The sequence below is a fragment of the Callithrix jacchus genome, chromosome 5 (assembly GCF_049354715.1).
Source record: "Callithrix jacchus isolate 240 chromosome 5, calJac240_pri, whole genome shotgun sequence".
Lineage (NCBI taxonomy): Eukaryota > Metazoa > Chordata > Mammalia > Primates > Cebidae > Callithrix > Callithrix jacchus.
Window position 1 is genome coordinate 107,058,984 of NC_133506.1, and position 24,428 is coordinate 107,083,411.

General features: G+C 47.5%; 1 protein-coding gene across 1 annotated transcript in view; it reads right to left on the reverse strand.

Annotated features, from left to right (window-relative positions):
- The window catches only part of NLRP1 (NLR family pyrin domain containing 1), a 59,833-nt gene that overhangs the window by 1,131 nt on the left and 34,274 nt on the right, over nt 1-24,428 (reverse strand). The window contains exons 8-17 of the mRNA XM_054256217.2: nt 22,872-23,042; nt 20,263-20,352; nt 13,496-13,587; nt 12,901-13,005; nt 12,434-12,593; nt 10,103-10,326; nt 5,735-5,997; nt 5,120-5,245; nt 2,610-2,751; nt 68-112 (exon numbers count right to left, since the gene is read on the reverse strand). Coding sequence (XP_054112192.2) covers nt 68-112; nt 2,610-2,751; nt 5,120-5,245; nt 5,735-5,997; nt 10,103-10,326; nt 12,434-12,593; nt 12,901-13,005; nt 13,496-13,587; nt 20,263-20,352; nt 22,872-23,042 — 1,418 coding nt within the window. The remainder of the gene's footprint in view (nt 1-67; nt 113-2,609; nt 2,752-5,119; nt 5,246-5,734; nt 5,998-10,102; nt 10,327-12,433; nt 12,594-12,900; nt 13,006-13,495; nt 13,588-20,262; nt 20,353-22,871; nt 23,043-24,428) is intronic.

Below are 24,428 nucleotides of genomic sequence, written 5' to 3' on the forward strand. Positions count from 1 at the left end.
CTCTCTTCCTTTCCCCCCAGAACCAGACTGCCACTGCCTCCTGTGGTCTCTGAGAGCTGTTACTGACCTTTGGGGGCTGGAGGGACCAGAGTAGTTGCCGGTGTGAGATCTCCTGGAGGAAAACAGAGACGAAGATGCATCTGTAGTAGTGCTAAGTTATTAACACATGATACACCTCCAAACTCCCAATCACTTCTGACATTTTTTTTTTTAGAGAGTCTCACTCTTCACCTAGGCTGGAGTGCAATGGTGCAATCCCAGCTCACTGCAACCTCTGCTCCCCAAGGTTCAAGCGATTGTACTGCCTCAGCCTCCCAAGTAGCTGGGATTACAGGCATGTGCCACCACACCTGGCTAATTTTTTATATTTTCAGTAGAGACGGGATTTCACTATGTTGGCCAGGCTGCTCTTGAACTCCTGAGGTTGTGATCCACCCACCTCAGCCTCCCAAATTGCTAGGATTACAAGCGTGGGCCACTGCACCTGGCTGAGATTCTTTGATTTAGAAGAAAGCTACAGACAAATTCTGATAGAATCTGGAGTAAGGGCTGGAAGGGTCCTTAGAAGTTATCTAGGTGAACCCCTTCCTTATGCATATGGGGAAACTGAGACCCAGAAATTGTGATCATAGAGTAATAGAGAGAAGGCATCCAAATGAGCAATAGCAATTTCTCCTACAACATCCCAGATTTGGTTTGATCCAGTGTTGGTCTGAACTGTATCCCTGGTGAACTAACCAAGCCCCTTGCTAGATGGCTTGAACTATTTAGCACCTCCTTGTTCTAGCGGAAATCTATTTCCTTGTTCTTTGTTTTAGCCTTCTAGACTGGCACCAACCAAAGGTGTATGTTCTGCATTTGGATGTCAGAATCTAGAATCAACATCAAGCAATTTTCAGACACGGGAATAACAAATGAATTTTAACAGAAAAAACCAGATAACAAAAATGGAGGTACTTAAAAATTGCTTTGCAAAGGAGAGAAAGGGGAAGTTCATAGCAGCTCATATGTGCAAGGCCTGAGAGTTTGAGCAGGCTCCAAGTTCAGTATGATCTCATGGTGCAGGAGGTGGGTACAGGGGAGGGAGTTCAGGTTGTGATACCAGAAACACCAGATCGATGTGGGTGGAGAAAAGAGGGTGTTTCACATCCTTTCTGCTGCCTGGACAGTCTAGGGTCAATTCTGACTCATTCCCACATCAGAGCATCTACTGAGAAACATGACTAGATGGCAAAGAATTTACAAACTGGCCAGGCACAGTGGCTCACACCTGAAATCCCAGCACTTTGGGAGGCCGAGGTGGGCAGATCATGAGGTCAAGAGTTCAAGACCAGCCTGACCAATAAGGTGAAACCCCGTCTCTACTAAAAATAGAAAAAAAAAAGTTAGCTGGGCGTGGTAGTGCACACCTGTAGTCCCAGCTACTCAGGAAGCTGAGGCAGGAGAATTGCTTGAACCCAGGAGGCAGAGGTTGCAGTGAGTCGAGATTGCACCACTGCACTCCAGTGTGGACAACAGAGGAAGACTTTGTCTAAAAAAAAAAAAAAAAAAAAGGAATTTACAAACCAAAATGGAATTGGAATGTTGGAAGCAATTGGAGATGTCTAACTTGTACAACAAGAGTCATCAGGAAGGCTATCAGTACAGTCTCCAAGATTCTCAATGGCTTTCTCATGGGGAAGGAGATAAACTTTTTCTGAGTTCCAAGGGACAGAATTAAGACTGATAAGAGGCAGAGATTGGCCTAACATGAGGAAATAGATAATATTGCTATGATTTGTTGAGGATTATTGCATGAGGCATGTATAGACATCGCTTTATTTAATCTTTCCAACATTTCTACAAATTAGTCATTATGATCATCATTTTACAGAAGAGGGACTCAAATGAATTAAGTAATTTTCCCAAGGTCACCCAGCAAGTAAGTGCCAGAGTGGGATTTGAACCCAGGTCTGAAGTTGGGGCAGGCTAGTTCTCCATTGGTGGTTGCACCCAAGGCCACGACTCAGTAACGCCCACCCTCTTTCCACTACACTGCGAAGCCAGCTTGTTGTAGCTCAGAATGGATTCGCCATTTTTTGACAGCTGACTAGGGCTGGTTGTCCTAGAAGGACTGTTTAGGGGGTTTAGATTCTTAGGGTGTTAGTACTAGACTAAAAGTCTATAAGTTTTCTCCATCCCAGAAAATTTATTATTTGATTTCCTCTTGTCTACCTTGAAAATACTGAGCGATACAGGGGAGAGTATCTGAAATTGTCAAATCAGCGTAATCCATACAACCATATAAGTATCTAGGTCTTATTCTTTCACCTCACATCCCAACTATCATGAGAAACTTAGCCAAAAGCTTTGTGGATGTTGACATTGTTCATTCAAGGGCACTGTGAAGACACCATTGTGCATGGGAGAGAGCACACATTTTAGAGGGTCAGATGGACTCATTTAAATTCTAGTCATAACAACCGTTACATAACTTGAAAAAGCCACCTACCTCCTGGGGGCTACTTCTTCTCATCAATAAATTGTGATAATGCCCCCCCCCATACACACTTTCATTGACTTTCTTTCTCCTCCCAACTCTGAGCTCTCTGGACGTGTCCTGGTTTTACCTGGTTTCACCAAGGCCTCCCACACCAAAGTCTCATCTGTCTTGTTTTTCATTTGCAGCCTGATCCCTGATCCCAAGTGGCCAACATAGAACTCAGAGAACAGCTGGGGTTCTCCAGGGCTTCGATAGCAGAGCTCCAGTTCCTGAAGAGGCAAAGAGTTGAGTTGCCACCCTGTTCATCTTGCATGGGAGGCCTTTCACCACCTGATACCTTCTTGGCCCTGCTTGGCTCCATAGGGACACTTCGATGATCCCTTTATTGAAATCAATCACCACCTTCAGACACTGCTCTTTTCCCAATTTTCTCCAGAAGGATGAGGACACAACTGGGTACTATATGGGTGAGTCAGGGCTTGTCCTTAAAAGTAGTGCTCATCATCCTAAGTCAGATCCTTCTTCCTCAACCTCCCCCATCTTGAATCTAAATCCTAATTTCTGCAGCCCAAAGCCTGTCTTTCCAAAAGATCCTAAACTCGGCCCACTTTCAATTGACAAAAATTTATATCCATCCCCTTTCCTAAATCATACCTAAGACAGAACTCTTGATTCCCCACTGTCTTCCAAATATGCTCCCTTTCCAGTTTCCTCAAACTCAGTAAAGGATAGGACCATCCACTGAACATGCAGGCTCCAAACTAGGAATCATTCTTAACTCCTTCCCTACACGGGCAATCCAGCAGGTCCTGTTGGCTCTACCTTCAAAATCAACCTTGAATTCACAAACTTTTCTCCATCTCCCTCGCTACCTTCCTAGTCAAGTGACCTTCAACTGTAGCTTGCAGTATTGCAACAGCCTTTTCCTTTTTTTTTCTTCTCTCTCTCTCCTTTTTTAAAGTGAGATGGGGTTTTTCCATGTTGCCTAGGCTGGACTTGAACTCCTGGGCTCAAGCAATCTTCTTGCCTCAGCCTCCTAAGTAGCTGGGACTACAGGTGTGTGCCACCATACCTATCTTATTCTTTCATTTTTCATAGAAATGAGTTCTCCCTACATGGCTCAGGCTGGACTTAAACTCCTGGTCTCAAGCAATTCTCCCATCTTGGCCTCCCAAAGTGTTGGAATTACAGGTGTGAGTCACTGTACCCAACCACTACAGCCTTTTGTTTGTTTGTTTTGGAGACAGGGTCTTGCTCTGTGGCCCAAGCTAGAGTGCAGTGGTGTGATCTCAGCTCACTGCAACCTCCGCCTCCTGGGTTCAAGCAATTCTTCTGCCTCAACCGCCTGAGTAGCTGGGTTTACAGGTGCCTGCCACCATGCCTAGCTAATTTCTGCATTTTTATTAGAGACTAGGTTTTACCATGTTGGCCAGGCTGGTCCTGAACTCCTGACCTCAGGTGATCCACCTGCCTCAGCCTCCCAAAGGGCTGGGACTACAGGCATGAGCCACCACGCCTGGCCCATAACAGCCTTTTGACTTGTCTCTCTCGTTTCACTCTTGCCTGCATACTTTTCCTTCATTCTCACCCAGCAGCCAGAGGCATCTTTATGAAAGCAAATCAGGTCTCTCTTTTTTTTTTTTTTTTTTTTTTTGAGACAGAGTCTTGCTCTGTCACCTAGGCTGGAGTGCAGTGGTGAAATCTTGGCTCACTGCAACCTCTGCCACCCAGGTTCAAGTGATTCTCCTTCCTCAGCCACCTGAGTAGCTGGCATTACAGGGATATCGCCACACTCAGCTAATTTTGCACTTTTAGTAGAGACAGGGTTTCACCATGTTGGCCAGGCTGGTTTTGAACTCCTGACCTCAAGTGATCCTCCCATCTTGGTACCCAAAGTGCTGGGATTACAGGCCTGAGCCATTGTGCTTGGCTATAAATCACGTCTTGTTTTACCATGTTTACAAGCCACAAGAGCTTACCATTGCACTTAGAACAAAGTTCAAACTGCACACCAGGTCCAACAGGGCAAATGAGGCCTGGGAAGACTCTGCCTCTGATCTGACTCATCTCTTGTTATACTGACCTCTTTTTGTCATCTGGAGGTGTCAGGCTTGCTCCCAACTCTATGCCTCTCACACATTCCTTCTGCCTGAAATGCTCTTCCACAAATCTCCATGTGGCCTGAACCAAGAGCCAATCTAAAGAAAATCTTTGTTTCCTTAGATCTTCCTCCAATGTATGCAACCAAGGCCCAAATCCTATAGCAGATGATAACACCCTCTACTGAGACATCTCATGGTTCCCTTAATATGTGTTCTGCCGCTGCAATGAGTAATAAACACAGTGTGTTCAACTACAGGTGTGTCCCTGGTGGTCTTGACTGGCGAACATTGACGACCTATAGCCCAAACAGTTCCCAGTGCCCCCAAGTCAAACCCCACTATCTTCTTATCCTGTATGTGATCCTCCCTTCTCTGAACTTTCAGTCTTGGAAGCATTCCCACTTTCCCTAAATCCCACTCACTTTCTGTTCAACCTCAATTTATCCTGTCCCTGGGAAAGCCCTGAGACCTGCCCCACAGGCATTCCAAGTAGGACTTGCGTTCACAGTGAAGAGGCAGACACTGGGCTGCTCACCTCGGGGATTATTTCCAGCTCCTCTGAACCAGACACAGCATAACGAGAGCCCATATAAAGTGGGGTCAGCGGGGGTGGCTTGTGTAGTCGCACAAACTGGAACTTCATTTCTTCATCATCTATGGCCTATGGAACATAGGGAACAATGATTAGGGGAGGCTTCTGCCCAATGAAATGTTGTCTGAGTAGGTGGGATGGTGCATTGGTGTATTTGGGTGGGTAGAGTGGGGCCTGCCTCCCTCCCCACATGCACTGCCTCCCTCCTCACATGCACTGCTACCGAGACAGCCCACACTTGGTCTTTGTTATCTTCAGGATGGGAATAGGGTTGTTAGAGAAGTTAGAATGGGGAAAGGTTTAGGCATGGAGGTCTCCAATCCTTTGATTCCTGGAGAGGGGCTGCAAGAAACCGTCCAAAGTTCTGGGGGAGACCTCGGGGAGGCAGGAGACCAGTCCATGGCTGAGAAGGGATGGATTGTTCACCCACTTCAAGGTTCTCATGTACAAGAGGCTTATCCTTAGTCCCAGTTGAAGACACTCTAGGGGGCTCTCTGGCTGCATTTTGTGTTTACCATCAACCCACCGTGGCCCAGCCTTTCTGGTTCTTAGTGTCACCTTCCGAATGGAGCAGTCACTTGGGATCAGGTACAGGTGGAAGGTGACTTCCTCAGGATGGATGCGGTGGTAGAGCAGCACCATGGAGGTGATGGGAAAGATGCGAAGGGCATTATGGATCACTCTTAGGAGGACTCCGATGGGGGAGAAGCTGGGGTCTTCCAGAACTATGTGATGCAGCTCCACCTTGGCTGGCTTCTCCAGGAGCATCCCCTCTTCTTTAAAGTGGGCCACTTGGAATAGGGATGTATCCATGTGGCCCCCTGTCAAAGAATGGATTCAAGAGGTACAGATGTATTTTTATTTATTTATTTTTGAGACAGAGTTTCTTGTCACCAAGCCTGGAGTGCAATAGCACGATCTTGACTCACTATAACCTCCACCTCCTGGGTTCAAGTGATTCTCCTGCCTCAGCCTCCTGAGAAGCTGGCATTACAGGTGCCTGCCACCATGCCCAGCTAATTTTTGTAGTTTTAATAGAGACGAGGTTTCACTATGTTGGCCAGGTTGGTCGCGAACTCCTGACCTCAGGTGATCCACCTGCCTCAGCCTCCCAAAGTGCTGGGATTATAGGTGTGAGCTACCACGCCCATTCTAAGAGGCACAGATTTAGTGTTGTCACTGAGTCAGGATTTGCTGGCATCACAGGATCCCAGGGCTTAGGCTCAGGCATCTTCTTGGGGGAGCCCAGTGCTATGGTCTTGAATATCTGTATCCCTCTACAATACATATGTTGAAATTCTAACCCCCAAGGTGATGGTATTAAAAGGTGAAGCTTTTATGGGAGGTGATTAGGTCATGGGGGTGGAATTCTCATGATTGTGATTAGTGCCCTTATAAAAGAGACTCATGGGAGCTTGCTTGCCCCTTCCACCCTGTGAGGACACAGCTAGAAGGCTCCATCTATGAGGAAGAGGGCCTTCACCAATACTGAATCTGTGGGTGCCTTGATCTTGGACTTACCAGGCTCCAGAACTGTGAGAAACAAATTTATGTTATTTATAAGCTACCTAGTTTATGGTATTTTGTTACAGCAGTCTGAACAGATTAGAACACCCAGCATGGGGAAGAATATTTCTAGGCCTGGGGTGTTTGGAGGCTGCGGGAAATTTAGCCAGTACGTGGGAGCACTTAGGAGTGCTGAGCTCCTGAGAGGGAGCTCAAAGAATACCCTTGACCCAAACTTGCACGCAATCCCAGCCCCTGGCCCGGAAGCTGAGAAAGATATCGAACCTTTGGTTGCCTGTGCTGGTGTGGATTCGCTATGAGAGACCATTGGGTGATGCTGGCAGGTTTGACTCTAGGCAGGTAAAGAACAAGGAGGAGGAAGGGGCAGTGGGAAAATGGGATGACCAGGAGTAGCCTATATTGGTCAGGTGTTTGGCCTCCCACCATTCAAACTCTTCCTTTTAGAAAGAGCCTCCTCACCCTAGCACTGTGTGGGTCTTGGCAGGAGGCGAGCTGAGCCTCCCACTCAGGAAGCTGCTGCTCCTTGGCAGTAAAGACACAGATGTTTGGCTATAACTTGACTAAGTGGCTGTCCCTAACTGGGACCTCAAGTCTACAGGATGAAACACAGATGCAGAGATAGTTATAATTTTGGCAGTAGCAGTTGGGTAAAGAGTCCACTGGGAGCCAGATGTGGTGGTGCACACTTAGAATTCTAGCTACTTAGGAGGCTGAGGTGGGCAGATTACTTGAACCCAGGATTTCAAGGTTGCAGTGAGCTATGATTGTGCTGCTACTGGGTGACAGAGACCCTATCTCAAAAGAAAGAAAGAGAGAAAGAGAAAGAAAGAGAGAGAGAGAGAGAAAGAGAGTAAGTGAGCCCAGTGGCTCCTGGGCAGGAGGGTCCTACAGTAGCTGTGTCTGCAGCATGTCTCCATGCTCACTGCCAAAAGTATTTCAGTAGTTTAACCTGGGCAGCAGTACTGGGGCATCTCTCTATAGGCCAGCCCTGACTTTCCCTTCTTCTGAAATATACCAAGACTTTAGAATCCTTTAGCATTCTTATTTGTTATTAGTGTTGGTATTTACATAGTTGTTTCTCTCTTTTAAATCCCCACATGAGTCCTTAATATTGTTGCTTTATCCAGTTAATGTTTTGTTAGATTTACCCATATGTCTCAGTATCTTTTTATTCCTTTTTCTTTAAAAATTTTTTTTTCTATTTTTAATTTTTTTTTTAAGATGGGGTTTGACCATGATGGCCAGGCTGGTCTTGAACTCCTGACCTCAGGTGATCCACCCACCTCGGCCTCCCAAAGTGCTAGGATTACAGGCATGAGCCACAGTGCCCAGACTCTTTTTAAAATTTTTATATATGACAGCAAAGAAATATCTTAGTATCTTTGCTTATCATTCTATCTTGCACTCAGACCTTGCATATGGGATCATTTTCTTTTGCCTGAAGTGTATCTTTATTATTGCTTCTATTTATTTTTCACCTCACCAGTGTGCTAATCTTTTTTTTTTTGAGATGGAGTTTTGTTCTTGTTGCCCATGCTGGAGTGCAATGGAGCGATCTTGGCTCACTGCAACCTCCGCCTCCTGGGTTCTAGCTATTCTCCTGCTTCAACCTCCTGAGTAGCTGGGATTACAGGCATGCACCACCATGATTGGCTAATTTTGTATTTTTAGTAGAGATGGGGTTTCTCCATGTTGGTCAGCCTGGTCTCAAACTCCTGACCTCAGGTGATCGGCCCACCTTGGCCTCCCAAAGTCTGGGGTTACAGGCATGAGCTACTGTGCCTGGTTATCTGAAATGCATTTTTCAGATTTTTTTTCAGCAAGCATTTGTTTGCAGAAAGCATTCTTGGCTTTAGTGGTTTTAGTTCTCTGCAAACTTTAAAAAAAATTTTTGTATTTTTTTTGAGTCAGGGTCTCACTTTGTCTCCCAGGCTGGAGTGCAGTGGTGCAATCACAGATCACTGCAGCCTCGATCTCTTAGGCTCAAGCAATCCTCCCACTTTAGCCTCCATGTAGCTGGGACCACAGGCATGTTCCACCATTCCTGGTTATTTTTAAAATTTTTTTGTAGAGATGAGGTTTTACCATTTTGCCCAGGCTGGTCTTGAACTCCTGGCTCAAGTGATCTTCCCACCTCAGCCTTCTAAAGTGCTAGGATCACAAGTGTGAGGCACTGAGCTGGCCTTGTTTACAATGTTTGATTGACGGTTTTTAGTACATCGAAGAAATCATTCCATTGTCTTCTGTCTTCCATTGTTGCAGTTCAAAAATCAGTCATCAGCCTGATTGTGGCAACTTTCTAGGTAATCTATCTTTCTGGCTGCTGTCGACTTTCCCTCATACTTTGTTATTCTGTAGTTTCACAATAATGAGACTAATGTTGATTTTTTTTATCTCTCTTCTCTCTCTCTCTTTCTTTCATTGCATTCTTTGGGATTTCTCATCTTGAGGTCTTGTATGTCTCAATACTTCTAGAAATGTATTTGCAATTGTCTTGTTGGATACTCCTTTTTTTCCCTTTTATCATATCTTTCTGGAATTTGATTTAGATATATATTAGGACTTATCATGATATCCTACAAGTTACTTGATTGTTTTCCTGTTTTTTTCATTTTTTTGGTCAATTTAGTTTCCAACTTTGATATGTCATTTTTAATGGTTCATTATTTTTGCTGATAATTTTAAGGGTACTTTTTTTTGGTCATATTATATACACTTATGTTCTGTTTCTGATAATTTCGACATCTGAAGGATTTAAGGAACTGATTCTGGTATCTAGTTTCTGCTGGTTCTTACTTCTTGTGCCTTATTTCTCCTTTGTGAGATTTTTGACTGTTAGCTGATATTTCTTGGAACTCTATCTGTGGGAAGTCTTTGGAGGTGACAGAGGTCAGGATACTTTGTGATTACGATGTTCTGTTGGGAAGCCCCTCTTTCATGGCTCCAGCTCTCAGATGGAGTCTGATGACACTGTTTCTTTTCCCTGCCTGTAGGAGTAGTGATGGCTTCTTATTGTGCTAGTGCCCCAACATTTCTTGTTAGTTCACTTAGCCTTACTTTGTGAATGGTCTGGTCTTTGAAAAGCTTCTTCAAAAATCCGAAGTGAACATATCATCTCTTTTCTGCTGGGACCCTGAGTGATGGGAACTATATAAATAACACTTAATAAAAACCTTCAAGTAAGTTTAGGCAGACATATTTATGAGGCTGGGAGACGTGTTTCAAAAAGATGTCCAGAGAAGAGTGGAATGCAGGAAAATCTTAATTGCCATCTCCTTAACCCTCCCTCAGCTCCTCTAAGGAAGCCACAACACCCTTTCCCAGGATATCATTGTCCTATACTCCCTTTCAGACCCATAATTACCACCACCTTCCTCTCCATCCTTCCCTCTTGTTTACCTTGGAGAGACACAAAGTGAGGGAGGTGCACAGCTTTGATGGCTTCAGGCTCAGCCTTGATGTCCAACAGAGGCCCTGCCACCATCCAGCTTTGCTGTTGGTTGATCTCACCCAGGAGCTTATCCCACACACAGAATTCAATTTCAGTGGTAACAGCTTCTCTCACCACAAAGCAGAGACCCATGTTGGGCCAGCGGTAGGTGCCAGCCACAGGGAAGTGAACTCTGAGAAGAAGAGAGAGAGGCAGACACTTATTGAACAAATTCACTGAGCACCAGCTGGATGCCAGACCCCATGTGCATACGGTACAGTGGCTTCAAGCCCAAATTTCATTCAGAATTCAGATGGACTTGCATTTTAGTCCTGGCCCTTCTGTTCTTGACTGTGGATCCTGGAGCAAGTCATTTGACTTTCTCGTTTTTGGTTTCCTCATCTATAAGTAGGAATAATCATAGCTCCCATCTCTTAGTTGTGAGAATAAGTGACCTAATATGCTCACAGCTTGGTACATACCTGGGAGCAGTTAACTGTTTCTATTATGTTGATGATGGCAATGATGGTGATGATGAAATAATAAGTGTTCGTATATGTAAAGCGTCTATTTACCAATAATCAACAACAATATATGTGCTAAGATATATATCTATCTATCTATGTATCTTTTATCTATCTAATCATGCATGTATGTATGTATGTATGTATGCATGCATGTATCTATGTCCAGAGAAGAGTGGAATGCAGGAAAATATCGATATTTGGAAATATGGTCTCACTCTGTTGCCCAGGCTGGAGTGCAGTGGCCTGATCTCAGCCCACTACAGCCTTGAATTCCCCGGCTTGGGCAATTCTCCCACCTCAGTTCCCTGAGTAGCTGGGACTACAGGCACACGCCACCACATTCAGCTAATTTTTTTGGTAATTTTTGTAGACACAGGGTTTCACCATGTTGCCCAGGCTGGCCTTGAACTCCTGGACTCAAGTGATTCTCCTGCCTTGGTCTCTTAAACTGCTGGGATTATACGCATGAGACACCATGCCTGGCCATATGTGCTAATATTAATGCTAAACTCTTAGAACGGAAAAGAACGCTTTACAGAGATCGGAAGTGATTTTCCCAAGGCTCCCCATGTGGGTTAATAGTGGGTCCCAGGATACCCCAGCTTCTGTAGGTGTGAGTTGGGAGTGATGCTATCTCCTGGCTGACATAATGTCTGTGGCAGTGTTTGGTGAGCAGTAATACGTTATATAAGAGATCATGAGTATGACTACAGACAATGATTACTAATGCAACTTATAAGCCCTGGGAGGGCAGGGCTGCTATATTCATCTCAGGGTTCTCAGCTACTAGTACAATCCTTAGCTCATTGGTGGCTGTTAATAAAACAGGAACATATAGATTAAAAGAGAGTTAAGTGAGATTTAAGAAACATCAAACAAAATAAAATGAGGTTGGACCTTGTTTGGATCCTGGTAAGAACACACCAACTGGCTGGGCACAGTGGCTCATGCCTGTAATCCCAGCACTTTGGGAGGCCTACGTGAGTGGAATGGATCACAAGAGGTCAGGAGTTTGAGACCAGCCTGTCCAATATGGTGAAACCCCATCTCTACTAAAAATACAAAAATAAACCAGCCGTGGTGGCATACAAGTGGAGTCCCAGCTACTAGGGAGGCTGAGGCAGGAGAATCGCTTGAACCAGGAGGTGGAGGTTGCAGTGATCCATGATTGTGCCACTGCACTCTAGCCTGGACAACAGAGTAAGACTGTCTCAAAAATAAATAAATAAATAAAATAAAAGAACACATCAACTCCAAGAACATGTTTTAGACAATTGAACAATTTGAATATGAATTGGGGATTAGATGAAATGAAAGACTTATTGTCAGCTTTGTTAGATGTGATATTGGTATTGTAGTTATGTTATGGAAGAAGAGGTTTTAATTTTTGTTTTTTGAGATGCATAATGAAATATTTAAGGGTAAAATCACCTGACGTCTTGGATTTAAAATACTGTAACAATAACAAAGGAGGGAAAGTGAACAGTTGAAACAAATTTGGCAAAACAGTGCCTAAAGCTGGGTAATCGGTACATGGAAGCTCCTTGTACTCTCTATTTTTGTATATGTTTGAAAATTTAAAGTTTCATAAGAAAACATCTTTTGCATCATGATAAGCACATACCCAGTGTCTCAGTCCTGTCCTTGCCTGTTTTCTTGGCAAGGGGAGGGGACCCAATGGCCAGTGTGAGTTGGGGGGCACTGACTGTGGGGACCGAGGATGGGCAGTGGGGTGGGGGAGGCCAGCCTGGGACCAGCAGAGCCCTCACTCACCGGTACAGGCTCCTTTCTTTGTCAACTACCTCAGTAGCCACAGGCCCTGTGGGGCCCCAGAAGTCATCATCATTCCCCAAAGGTTTCGTATGCAGGTCCTCCTGAGAGGCAGGAGATGGCAAGTAGGCGAGTTCCTGCTGTGCTATCCTTGGGACGCTCTCTGAAACAGCAAGGCAGTGGTCAGCTCCACATTCTTCCACCTGGCCTCCCCCAGCCCCTATGGCTGCACTGTAAGGGGCCTTCACAAGGCTGGCCTGCCTGGACCATGGCAGGGAATATGTCTGCAGCTTCTGCTCCTGCTCCTTGGCTGCCTGCCTGCTGTCTGGGTAGGCCCACTCCACTGCCTCCAGCCCAGCCTCTGCCTATCTCCCCTTGCACACTGGAACAGAAGGAGCACTCTTCCCAGTATGTCCAGTTGGGCAGGTTGAGAGAGGAACATGTTTCAAAAGATGAAGGGGGCCAGGCACCGTGGCTCTTGCTCGTCATCCCAGCACTGTGAAAGGCCTTAGCGGGAGGATTGCTCCAGTCCAAGGGTTTGAGATCAGCCTGAGCAACATAGGAAGACTCCGTCTCTACAGAAAAAAGAAAAATATCAGCCAGGCATGGTGGTGTGCGTCTGCAGTCCCAGTTCTACTCAGGAGGCTGAGGTGGGAGGATTGTTTGAGCTCGGAGGTTAAGGCTGCAGTGAGCTATGAACATGCCACTGCATTCCAGCCTAAGCGGTAAAATGAGACCCTGTTTTTCTTTTCTTTTTTTCTTTTTTTTAAAGATGGCAGGGAAAATTCCTGGTTCCCAGGCCTTGGCAGCCAAGAATGGGAGGCTGGACCCTTGTTCAGGGTTTGATACATGTCACAGATTTTCTGGGGAAAGGTAGCACCAGCCCCTGAGCCTAGGAGAGAGGGAAGCAGAAATGTAGCCAGTTCTTAGGAGTGGGAGTTCTTTCGTAGGGGTAGGGAACCCGCCCTGTCCCACATCAGGGGCAGAGGGCTGGAGGGAATGACCTCCCATAGCTGGCCTCCCCCAAGCCATCATGATGCTCCCAGCTTCGCGCCTTCTAACTACCTGATCTGAGTCTCTGTCGCTTGAGTGAGGATGTGCTGTTACTCATGTCTCCTATATCCAGGCCCTCATTAGGGATCATCGCACTTGGTTTCCTGGAGAAAGAATTGTTCGTTCTTCCTAAAATCTTGGAGAAAGTGAGGGCTGTCTACATGACATCCCCACTTAAAATTCAACTCATCCTCGGGCTTAGTGCAGTGGCTCACATCTGTAATCTTAGCACTTTGGGAGGTCGAGATAGGTGGATGGCTTGAGCTCAGTAGTTTGAGACCAGCCTGGGTAACATAGTGAGACCTTCCACCTCATATCTGCCCAAAATACAAAAATTATCTGGGCATGGTGGCAGGCACCTGTAATCCCACCTATTTGGAAGGCTGAAATGGGAGGATCATTTGAGCCCAGGAGGCAGAGGTTGCAGTGAGCTGAGAAGTATGCAGCTTCACTCCAGTATGGACGATAGAGCCAGACGCTGCATTAAAAACAAACAAATAAACCTGGCCAACATGGTGAAAACCCCTCTCTATTAAAAATACAAAAAATTACTGGGCTTGGTGGCACACATCTGTAATTCCAGCTACTGGCCCAGATCGTGCCACTGTACTCCAGCCTGGGTGACAGAGCCAGACTGTATCTCAAAAAAAAAAAAAAAAAAAGATTAAAAACATACAAAACCTTATCTAGGTTTGATATCATGAGTGTGACTACAGGCAATTATTACTAATGCAACTATAAGCCCTGGGAGGGCAGGGCTGCCATAGTCATCTCAGGGTTCCCAACCGCTAGAACAGTCCTTAGCTCATGGGTGGCTGTTAATAAAACAGAAGCACATAAATTAAAAGAGAGTTAAGTGAGATTTACAAAGCATAATAAATAAAATAAAATGAGTGGAGCTTGTTTGGATCCTGATAAGAACAAACCAACTGGCTGGGCACGGTGGCTCACGCTTGTAATCCCAGCACTAGGGAGGCCTAGGTGAGTGGATCACCTGAGGTCAGGAGTTCAAGACCAGACTGTCCAATATGGTGAAATCCCGTCTGTACTAAAAATACAAAAATTAGCTGGGCGTGGTGGTATGCGAGTTTAGTCCCAGCTACTCCGGAGGCTGAGGCAGGAGAATCGCTTGAACCCAGAAGGCGGAGGTTGCAGTGATCCATGATTGTGCCACTGCACTCTAGCCTGGATGACAGAGCGAGACTCGGTCTCAAAAAAAAAAAAAAAACACACCAACTCCAAGAACATGTTTTAGACAACTGAACAATTTGAATATGAATTGGGGATTAGATGAAATGAAAGACTTATTGTCAGCTTTGTTAGATGTGATATTGGTATTGTAGTTATGTTATGGAAGAAAAGGTTTTAATTTTTGTTTTTTGAGATGCATAATGAAATATTTAAGGGTAAAATCACCTGACGTCTTGGATTTAAAATACTGTAACAATAACAAAGCAGGGAAGTGAACAGCTGAAACAAATTTGGCAAAACAGTGCCTAAAGCTGGGTAATGGGTACATGGAAGCTCCTTGTACTCTCTATTTTTGTGTATGTTTGAAAATTTAAAGTTTCATAAGAAAACATCTTTTGCATCATGATAAGCACATACCCAGTGTCTCAGTCCTGTCCTTGCCTGTTTTTTTGGCAAGGGGAGGGGACCCAATGGCCAGTGTGAGTTGGGGGGCACTGACTGTGGGGACCGAGGATGGGCAGTGGGGTGGGGGAGGCCAGCCTGGGACCAGCAGAGCCCTCACTCACCAGTATAGGCTCCTTTCTTTGTCAACTACCTCAGTAGCCACAGGCCCTGTGGGGCCCCAGAAGTCATCATCAGTCCCTAAAGGTTTCGTATGCAGGTCCTCCTGAGAGGCAGGAGAAGGCAAGTAGGCGAGTTCCTGCTGTGCTACCGCTGGGGCACAGCAGGTAGATGGGTGGCTGGCTTGAGCTTAGGAGTTCAAGATCAGCCTGAGTTAACATAGTGAGACCTCCCCACCTCATCGTTGCCAAAAATATGAAAACTAGCTGGGCATGGTGGCATCATGCACCTGAATTCCCAGGTACTTGGAAGGCAGTGGGAGGATCACTTGAGCTCAGGAGGCAGAGGTTGCAGTGAGCTGAGGTTGTGCCACTGCACTCCAGTCTAGGCAATACAGCCAGACACGGTCACCAAACCAAACCAAATCAAACCAAACCTCATCTGAATTTGAACTCAATTTTGTGCTTCTTTTGTGGTCCCTGTCTCTGTAAGTGGCCTCCATCCACTCATGCATCCAGGAGAGCTGGGGCATCATCCCAACTCTTTGCTCACCAACCCTAAGAGCCGATCACCTTGACAACACCTCCTAAATAGCTCTTTTTTCTATTCTCTTCTCTGCATTTCCATGACCTCCACCCGAGTCCCGGGCCCTGGACTCTGTGGCCTGTACCACTGCAGCATCCTCAAAAGGTTTCCCTGCTTCTGCTCAGGTCCCTCTGCTGCCCATTTTCTGCATAGCAGCAGATGTTAAAATAGGAACTTGACCCATCACTTGGCTGCCGCAGCCCTGTAATGTCTTTCCATTGCTTCTAGGGGAAAATGGTAAGTTTTAAACATGGTCCAAAAGGGCTTGCTGGGGCCTCTGTCACCCTCCAGTGTCAACTGGGGCATGTTCTTCCTGCTCACTGACCTCTAGTTCTCAAACTCAGTATGCTTAACAATCACCTGGAAGGCTGGTTAAGACACAGACTCAGCTGGGCACAGTGGCTCACGCCTGTAATCCCAGCACTTTTGGAGGCCGAGGTGGGTGGATAACAAGGTCAAGAATTTGAGATCAGCCTGGCCAATACAATAAAACCTTGTATCTACTAAAAATACAAAAATTAGCCAGGCATGGTGTTATGTGCCTATAATCCCAGCTACTTGGTTGGCTGAGGCAGAATAATCACTTGAACTGGAGAGGCAGAGGTTGCAGTCAGCCAAGATCACTCCATTGCACTCCAGCCTGGGTGACAGAGAAAGACTCTGTTTCAAAAAAAGAAAAAGAAAAAAAAAAAAAAAAGACACAGATTCCTGGGCCCCACCCCAGAGATCCTGATTCAGCAGGTCTGGAGTGGGGCCTGAGAATTTTCATTTCTAGCAAGCTCCTGGTAAAGGTGATACTGATGCTGCTGGTCCACGGATCACACTTTGAGCAGCGGCTCCTGATGCCTGGCCTCCCATTCCTCGCAGAGGCTAAACTCTTTTCTCCCTCAGAGCCTCTACTTCTGCCTGGAATCCACCCCTTCATGGGCCCAGCCAACTCGTCCTATCTTTCAGAGCTTAGCTCAGCTCCTCTTGTCCAGGTCAAACAGGCCCATCAGTGTACTCACACTGACCCCAGGTGTAATTGCAGACACTCGTGGGATAACCTGTGCATGTCTACCTGTTGGACTAAGCTCGTGGAGGTTGAGCCATATCTTTCTTGTTCATTGTGTCCTCAGATCCCAACATAGTGCCCGACACACTGTGGGTCTGCAGGGAATGTTCGTTCAATGAATGAATGGCTCCTCTTAAGCCTAGGAGCTCTTTTCCTTCCATTTCAGGTGAGACACAGCAGCCAGGAACCTGGGGACAGATATGCTTCGTGGTCAGGTGGAAATGCACCCAACTGGGAGAACACAAGGGCTGCAGCTGATTCCTTGGGGAGTGAAAGATGGACTTTCCTGTCCCTGGGCTTCCCCTCAAGTGAGGGGTGGGTGTGGTGGTGGTGGTGAGGGTGGTGGATGACAGTGATGGCGAGGGTGGTATTTTTCCCAAGGCACAGGCTCTTCTGTCTTTGTCTCCCTCTTGTGATCATTGCTTTCATTGTTCCAAACCTTCTCTGTTCTTCACCAAAGGATTCCTGAACAAGGGGCCATTTGGTATCAAGCTGTGCTGGGTCTAGGGGATTCGCTGGTTCACTGACTTTTTCTTTTCTTTTCCTTTTTTTGAGATGCAGTCTCGGTCTGTTGCCAAGGCTGGAGTGCAGTGGCACGATCTTGGCTCACTGCAGCTTCCGCCTTCCTGGTTCAAGTGATTCTCATGTCTCAGCCTCCCCAGTGGCTGGCACTACAGGAACCTGCCACCACACCCAGCTAGTTTTTTAGCCCACTTACTTTTTCAAGTTCTCTCCTTGCCTGCCTATGGAAGAGTTTAAGCTGGGGGCGGGGGGTTGATTCACTTTGCACTGACAAGGGCTCCTTACTCTGCCTGCTGTGGTTTCTTGGTTTCCTCCTGGCTGTGTTTATCTCTCACCCAAGACTCTTTCCCTGTCTCCTGATCAGCCCTGGGCCTGGATCAGCCAGAGGGAGTTCTGGCGCTCCTCCTTACCGTCATATGAGAAAGATCTGAATCCGAGGCTTCTGCACTAGGGCCTTCTGCTTCTACCTGATTTCATTGCTCAGAGCTGTTGGAAATGCCTGAAAGCATAAAGGTAGCTGGGTCCTCCTGGGAACCCCCATGTGGTTCGGAGGTCCTCAGGATCCAGAATCTGGGAAACTGCCACCTTCTGAAAGAGTGGCTGCAGGGTGGGTTCCCTGGGAACGGGGCTCTGAGGAGCAGGGTATAGTGAGGAGATTCACTTGGGTGTGTTCTTGGGTCAACGCCAGGGCAAGAGAAGGGAGGCAATCCCCCGACATGGGCTGTGAGTCAGTCTCCATGGAGGCCTCAGTCGACTCTGTGGGATGATTCTGTAGAGCTGTTTAAAGGAGTTGGCATGGGGGTCTGGGCCTTTATACACCAACATCGGCCAGGTATTGGATGCGGGCCTCCCCAGGAAGGAGATGTGGCCTTGGGTGAGATAGCTCTCACTGGCAGAGGGTGTCTCTGTAACCAGTTGCCAGGGACATTCCCCATGGCCTGAAAATGACCACCTGAGGCCTGGGTCCTGGGATTTTCTTCCCAGAGGTCGTAAGTTTTGCTGGGAAGAGAGTCCTGGTTCCATTCTCCCAGGCCTTGTGCTCTGGGTTTTCTGCCAGATGTGGGATGCTGATTGTCTTCTCTGGGTCTCTGTGTCCTCAATCTACCCTGTGGGGTGAATCACTCCTGTCCTGCCTATTCTGAGGCACAGACAAGGAGGAGGTGAAAAGACCCTGCCTTCTGTGAAGGGCTCTGCAGGGCTCTGCATTCGTGCCCCTCCTGCTGTCAGAGCTGTTCTGTCCCTGTGGAGGAGGGCAGCCCTTCAAGTAGAAGCTTATTCTTCTCAACTAAGTCCTGGCTCCAGGAGGGAAGGCGGTGGAAACCTTCTTGGGACTCTAGAGAGCAAAACCCCTTGGAGGCAGCCCAGGTTTGACAGGTAAGTGTTGAGCTGGGGCCTGAAGGTGTGTCTGCCGTGTCTGCCCACAGTGGACATGCTCTGGGGAGAGGCTCTTCAACATAGGGGAGGTGATGATAGCCAAAAATACTGAGTGGGGAGCAGCAGGCTGGGGTGCAAAGGTACTGCCCCTTTGGGATGGAGTTCCTATGGTTGTAAATGGCTAGCTCAGCTACAGGAGAACCCAAATGTAGACTATTTCTGTTTCTCTGCCTTGACCACTTGTTTTGGTTTGGGAGGCCTTGCCGAAGAAAGCCTGAGGCCCAGGTTTCTCGGACCCCCTCTGAGAAGGCTCTGGAAGTGGGAGTTTGGAGCCCCTGTCTGCTCCTTGAGCATGTAGCAGGGGCCCTAGCAGGAGCCATACTTAAGTGTTAACACAGAAGCGGCCCATAAGATTGTTCCCAGAGAGTAGAGGGGAGCAGAAGTGGCCCAGAGATAGCGTGGGGGTGCCTGCTCGGGGAAGGGCAAGAATCTCTGGGGCCCACAGGATGGAAATGAGGGCTGGAAGCACGCTCCACTCCAGCTGCTCAGGGTTCTTCAGCTCTCCGGGGCGCCAGTGCCTCTTTGTTCCAGGCATTTTGCCACGCCATCCCTTGGCCTGGACTACCCTCCCCAACTTGGCCTGGGTACCTCTTCCTCCTTCAGACCTCAGCCTGATGTCACTTTCTCAGGGAAGTCGTCCCTGGCCCTTTGATCCAATTTCTTCCTCCCCCAATATCACATTCTAATAATACCCTGTTCTTTCCTTTCATAGCACTCCACAGAGCCCATACATATATACTTGTACATTTACAGGTAGACAACGTCCGTCTCTTCTGCACTAGAGTGTAAACTTCAGGTGGGCAGAGTCCACGTCTGTTTGCTCTCTATTATACCCCAGGGCCCACCATAGTGCTTGCCCATCGAAGGCACTCAGTGAATGAATGAATGTGTAAATGAATGAATGAACTGCTGTGCTGGCGTGAAGGGAACCTGGGAGTCCCTTAGAATGTGCTACTTCATTAACAGTTATCATTTGGTCATGCCCGACTCTTTCCCCAGCATTGTCTTGGTTTTCATTAAATTAATTAATTAATTAATTAGTTAACTTTACAGAGCCAGTCTCACTCTGTTGCCCAGGCTGGAGTGCAATGCTGCAATCTTGGCCCACTGCAGCCTCTGCCTGCCCGGTTCAAGCAATTCTTGTGCCTCCGCCTCCTGAGTAGCTGGGACTACAAGCATGTGCCACCACGCCCGGCGAATTTTTTAGCCTACTTACTTTTTCATGTTTTCCTTTCCTTGTTTGTCTTGCGCAAGAGTTGAAGTATGGGGAGATTTCATTTTATTTGCACTGACAAGTGCATCTCACTCTGGGTGCTGCAGCTTCTTGGTTTCTCCCTGGCCAGGTTTGTCTCTCACCCCAAGGCTCTTTCCCTGTCTCCTGCTCAGCCCTGGGCTTGAATCAGTCAGAGGGAGTTCTGGGGCTACCCCTTACCGTGTGTAGAACAAGAGCAGCTGGGACTTCTCCTGCTCCAGGGCTCTCAGCTCCTGCCTGGTCTCATTGCTCAGAGTTGTCTGGTCCAGCCTAAAAGCACAAAGGGAGTGAGGTCCTCCTGGGATACCCCATGTAGTTCCCAGGTCTTCCAGGCCCAGAATTCCCAGACTTATCACCTTCTGAAGGAGTGGCTTCCTTCTGAAGGGTGGGTTCCCTAAGAGCCTGGTTCTGAGGATGAGGCTCTTAGGGAACCCAAGAGGAGGTATAGTGAGGAGATTCACTTGGGTGTGTTCTTGGGTCAACGCCAGGGCAAGAGAAGGGAGGCAATCCCCCGACATGGGCTGTGAGTCAGTCTCCATGGAGGCCTCAGCCTACTCTGTGGGATGATTCTGTAGAGCTGTTTAAAGGAGTTGGCATGGGGGTCTGGGCCTTTATACACCAACATCGGCCAGGTATCGGATGCGGGCCTCCCCAGGAAGGAGATGTGGCCTTGGGTGAGATAGCTCTCACTGGCAGAGGGTGTCTCTGTAACCAGTTGCCAGGGACATTCCCCATGGCCTGAAAATGACCACCTGAGGCCTGGGTCCTGGGATTTTCTTCCCAGAGGTCATAAGTTTTGCTGGGAAGAGAGTCCTGGTTCCATTCTCCCAGGCCTTGTGCTCTGGGTTTTCTGCCAGATGTGGGATGCTGATTGTCTTCTCTGGGTCTCTGTGTCCTCAATCTACCCTGTGGGGTGAATCACTCCTGTCCTGCCTATTCTGAGGCACAGACAAGGAGGAGGTGAAAAGACCCTGCCTTCTGTGAAGGCCTCTGCAGGGCTCTGCATTCGTGCCCCTCCTGCTGTCAGAGCTGTTCTGTCCCTGTGGAGGAGGGCAGCCCTTCAAGTAGAAGCTTATTCTTCTCAACTAAGTCCTGGCTCCAGGAGGGAAGGCGGTGGAAACCTTCTTGGGACTCTAGAGAGCAAAACCCCTTGGAGGCAGCCCAGGTTTGACAGGTAAGTGTTGAGCTGGGGCCTGAAGGTGTGTCTGCCGTGTCTGCCCACAGTGGACATGCTCTGGGGAGAGGCTCTTCAACATAGGGGAGGTGATGATAGCCAAAAATACTGAGTGGGGAGCAGCAGGCTGGGGTGCAAAGGTACTGCCCCTTTGGGATGGAGTTCCTATGGTTGTAAATGGCTAGCTCAGCTACAGGAGAACCCAAATATAGACTATTTCTGTTTCTCTGCCTTGACCACTTGTTTTGGTTTGGGAGGCCTTGCCGAAGAAAGCCTGAGGCCCAGGTTTCTCGGACCCCCTCTGAGAAGGCTCTGGAAGTGGGAGTTTGGAGCCCCTGTCTGCTCCTTGAGCATGTAGCAGGGGCCCTAGCAGGAGCCATACTTAAGTGTTAACACAGAAGCGGCCCAGGAGCAGAAGTGGCCCAGAGATAGCGTGGGGGTGGCTGCTCGGGGAAGGGCAAGAATCTCTGGGGCCCACCAGATAGAAATAAGGGCTGGGGGCTTGCTCCACTCCAGCCTCTCAGTGTCCTTCATCTCTCTGGGGTCAAGCGCCTCTCTGTTCCAGGCCTTTCCCTATTCCATCTCCTTGCCTGGGCTACTCTCCCCAGCTTGGCCTGGGTAACTCTTCCTCCTTTAGACCTCAGCCTGATGTCACTTTCTCAGGGAAGTCGTCCCTGGTCCTTTGATCCAATTCCACCCTCCCCCAATTTCACATTCTCATAATACCCTGTTCTTTCCTTTCGTAGCACTCCACAGAGCCCATACATATATACTTGTGCATTTACAAGTGAACAAGTGACCAGTGTTCATCTGTTCCTCACTAGAGTGTAAGCTTCAGGAGGGCAGGGCCCATGTCTGTTTGGTCACTATTGTACCCCAGGGCCCAGCCTGGTGCTTGCACATTGGAGGCAGTCAGTGAATGAATGAATGAGTAACTAAATGAATGAAGCACTGCCCTGGAGTAAAGGGAATCTGGGAGTTGCCTATAACATGTAGCCTCAGTAACAGTTATCATTTGATCATGCCCAACTCTTCCCAGTAATGTCCTTGTTTTTATTTTATTGTATTTAATTATTAATTAATTAATTTATTTTTGAGACTGAGTCTCACTCTTTCACCCAGTCTGGAGTGCAGTGGTGCCATCTTGGCTTACTGAAACCTTAACCTCTGGGTTCAAGTGATTTTCCTGCGTCAGCCTCCGGAGTAGCTGGGATTACTAGTGCCCACCACCATGCCCAGCTAATTTTTGTATTTTTAGTAGAAATGAGTTTCACCAAGTTGGCCAGGCTGGTCTCAAACTCCTGACCCCTCCTTGATCCACTCACCTTTGCCTCCCAAAGTGCTGGGATTACAGGTGTGAGCCACCACATCTTTCCTGTCCTTGTTTTTATATATATTACAATCCATGAGGTGGGTATGGTATTCCCATTTCATAGATGAAGAAAGAATCACAGAGAATTTGGTGACTTGTCCAAGTCACACAGTGTGTAAGTGGTAGAGTTGGTAAGAAATGTGTGCTGATTATGAATTTATCAGTCCCTTTTCCTTCCCTGTCTGACATCCCCCACAATCATCTTCTCTGCCCTCTGCCTAGAAGGGACCCACAGGGCCTTACCCCAGGCGTGTGAGTTTGCAGGTAGGACGCCTGAGTCCCTTACAGAGCAGCTGCACGCCGACATCATCCAGGTCATTCTGCTGCAGGTCTAGGTCCGTCAGGCTGGGGCTGGCGCTAAGCACAGATGCCAGGGCTCGGCAGCAGCCAGACGTGAGGCCACAGCTGACCAGCCTACAGGAAAGATACACACCAGTCCAGGTCACTGTCCTGAGGGCAGGCTCTTCTGATCTTCCTTCCTAGCATGTGTAGCCTTTTAGGGGTCTGGGGTGACATGCTGAGAAGATACAAACTTTCCTGGTTTGCAGTAACCTGAGAGATTTTCACTTTCCTCTTGCAGCCACAGAACCCCTCAGGATGCTGGCACCCACCCTTTCTCAATCCTGTGTGATTCCCACTGATCCTATCCCTTCACTCTGTCTACATCGATGAGTAACTTACTCAATGTCCCACTTGTAAACCTGGGTCTAATTGTTTTCTCTTTCTTTTCTTTTCTTTTCTTTTCTTTTCTTTCTTTCTTTCTTTCTTTCTTTCTTTCTTTCTTTCTTTCTTTCTTTCTTTCTTTTCTTTTCTTTCTTTCTTTCTTTCTTTTTTGAGAAGAAGTCTGACTCTGTGGCCAAGGCTGGACTGTAGTAGCGCAATCTCAAGTTTATTGCAACCCCACCTCCCAGGTTTAAGTGATTCTCCTGCCTTAGCCTCCTGAGTAGCTGGGATTACAGGCGTGCATCACTATGGCTGGCCAATTTTTGTATTTTTAATAGAGACGTGGTTTCACCATGTTGGCCAGGTTGGTCTTGAACCTCTCGCCTCAGGTGATTCACCTGCCTTGGCCTCCCAAAGTGCTGGAATTACAGGCATGAGCCACCACGACCAGCCAACCTTGCTCCCCTCCCCTCTCGTTTCCTTCCTTTTTGAGGAGTCTTGCTCTGCTGCCCAAACAATGGTGTGATTGTTTGCCCAGTGCAATAGTGTGATCTTGGCTCACTGCAACCTCCACCTTCTGGGTTCAAGCGATTGTCCTACCTTAGCCTCCCTCAGTAGCTGGGATTATAGTCTTCCTCAGTAGCTGGGATTATAAGTGCCCAGCTAATTTTTATATTTTTAGTAGAGGTAGGGTTTCACCATGTTGGCCAGGCTGTTCTCGAACTGACCTCAAATCTGCCCACCTCGACCACCTGAAGTGCTGGGATTACAGGCATGAACCACATTGCCTGGCCTTGTTTCTACATGGTAAGGGGCATGGCTCTATCCTTTCGAATGAGATAGAATATTGAATTAAGTGGACACCAGTGATTTTAGCTCTCCATGGCAGAGCCTCATGCCAAGTGAGAGGACCTGTTACTAGGTAGATCACAGCTGGTGGGAACAGGAGAGGAATAGAAAAACACTGCTGCTTTATGAAGTTGGTACTATTATCATCATCCTCTGTGGTAGTCTGAAAATAGCCACAAATTCTGCCCCTTGTCCCCACCTTGCATCCATGCCCCTTGACTCGACTTGGTTTCTCTTGCTCCAGAGCCTGGAGGCCCCCTCCCTCTGTCCAGGGGTGGGTGAGCTTCC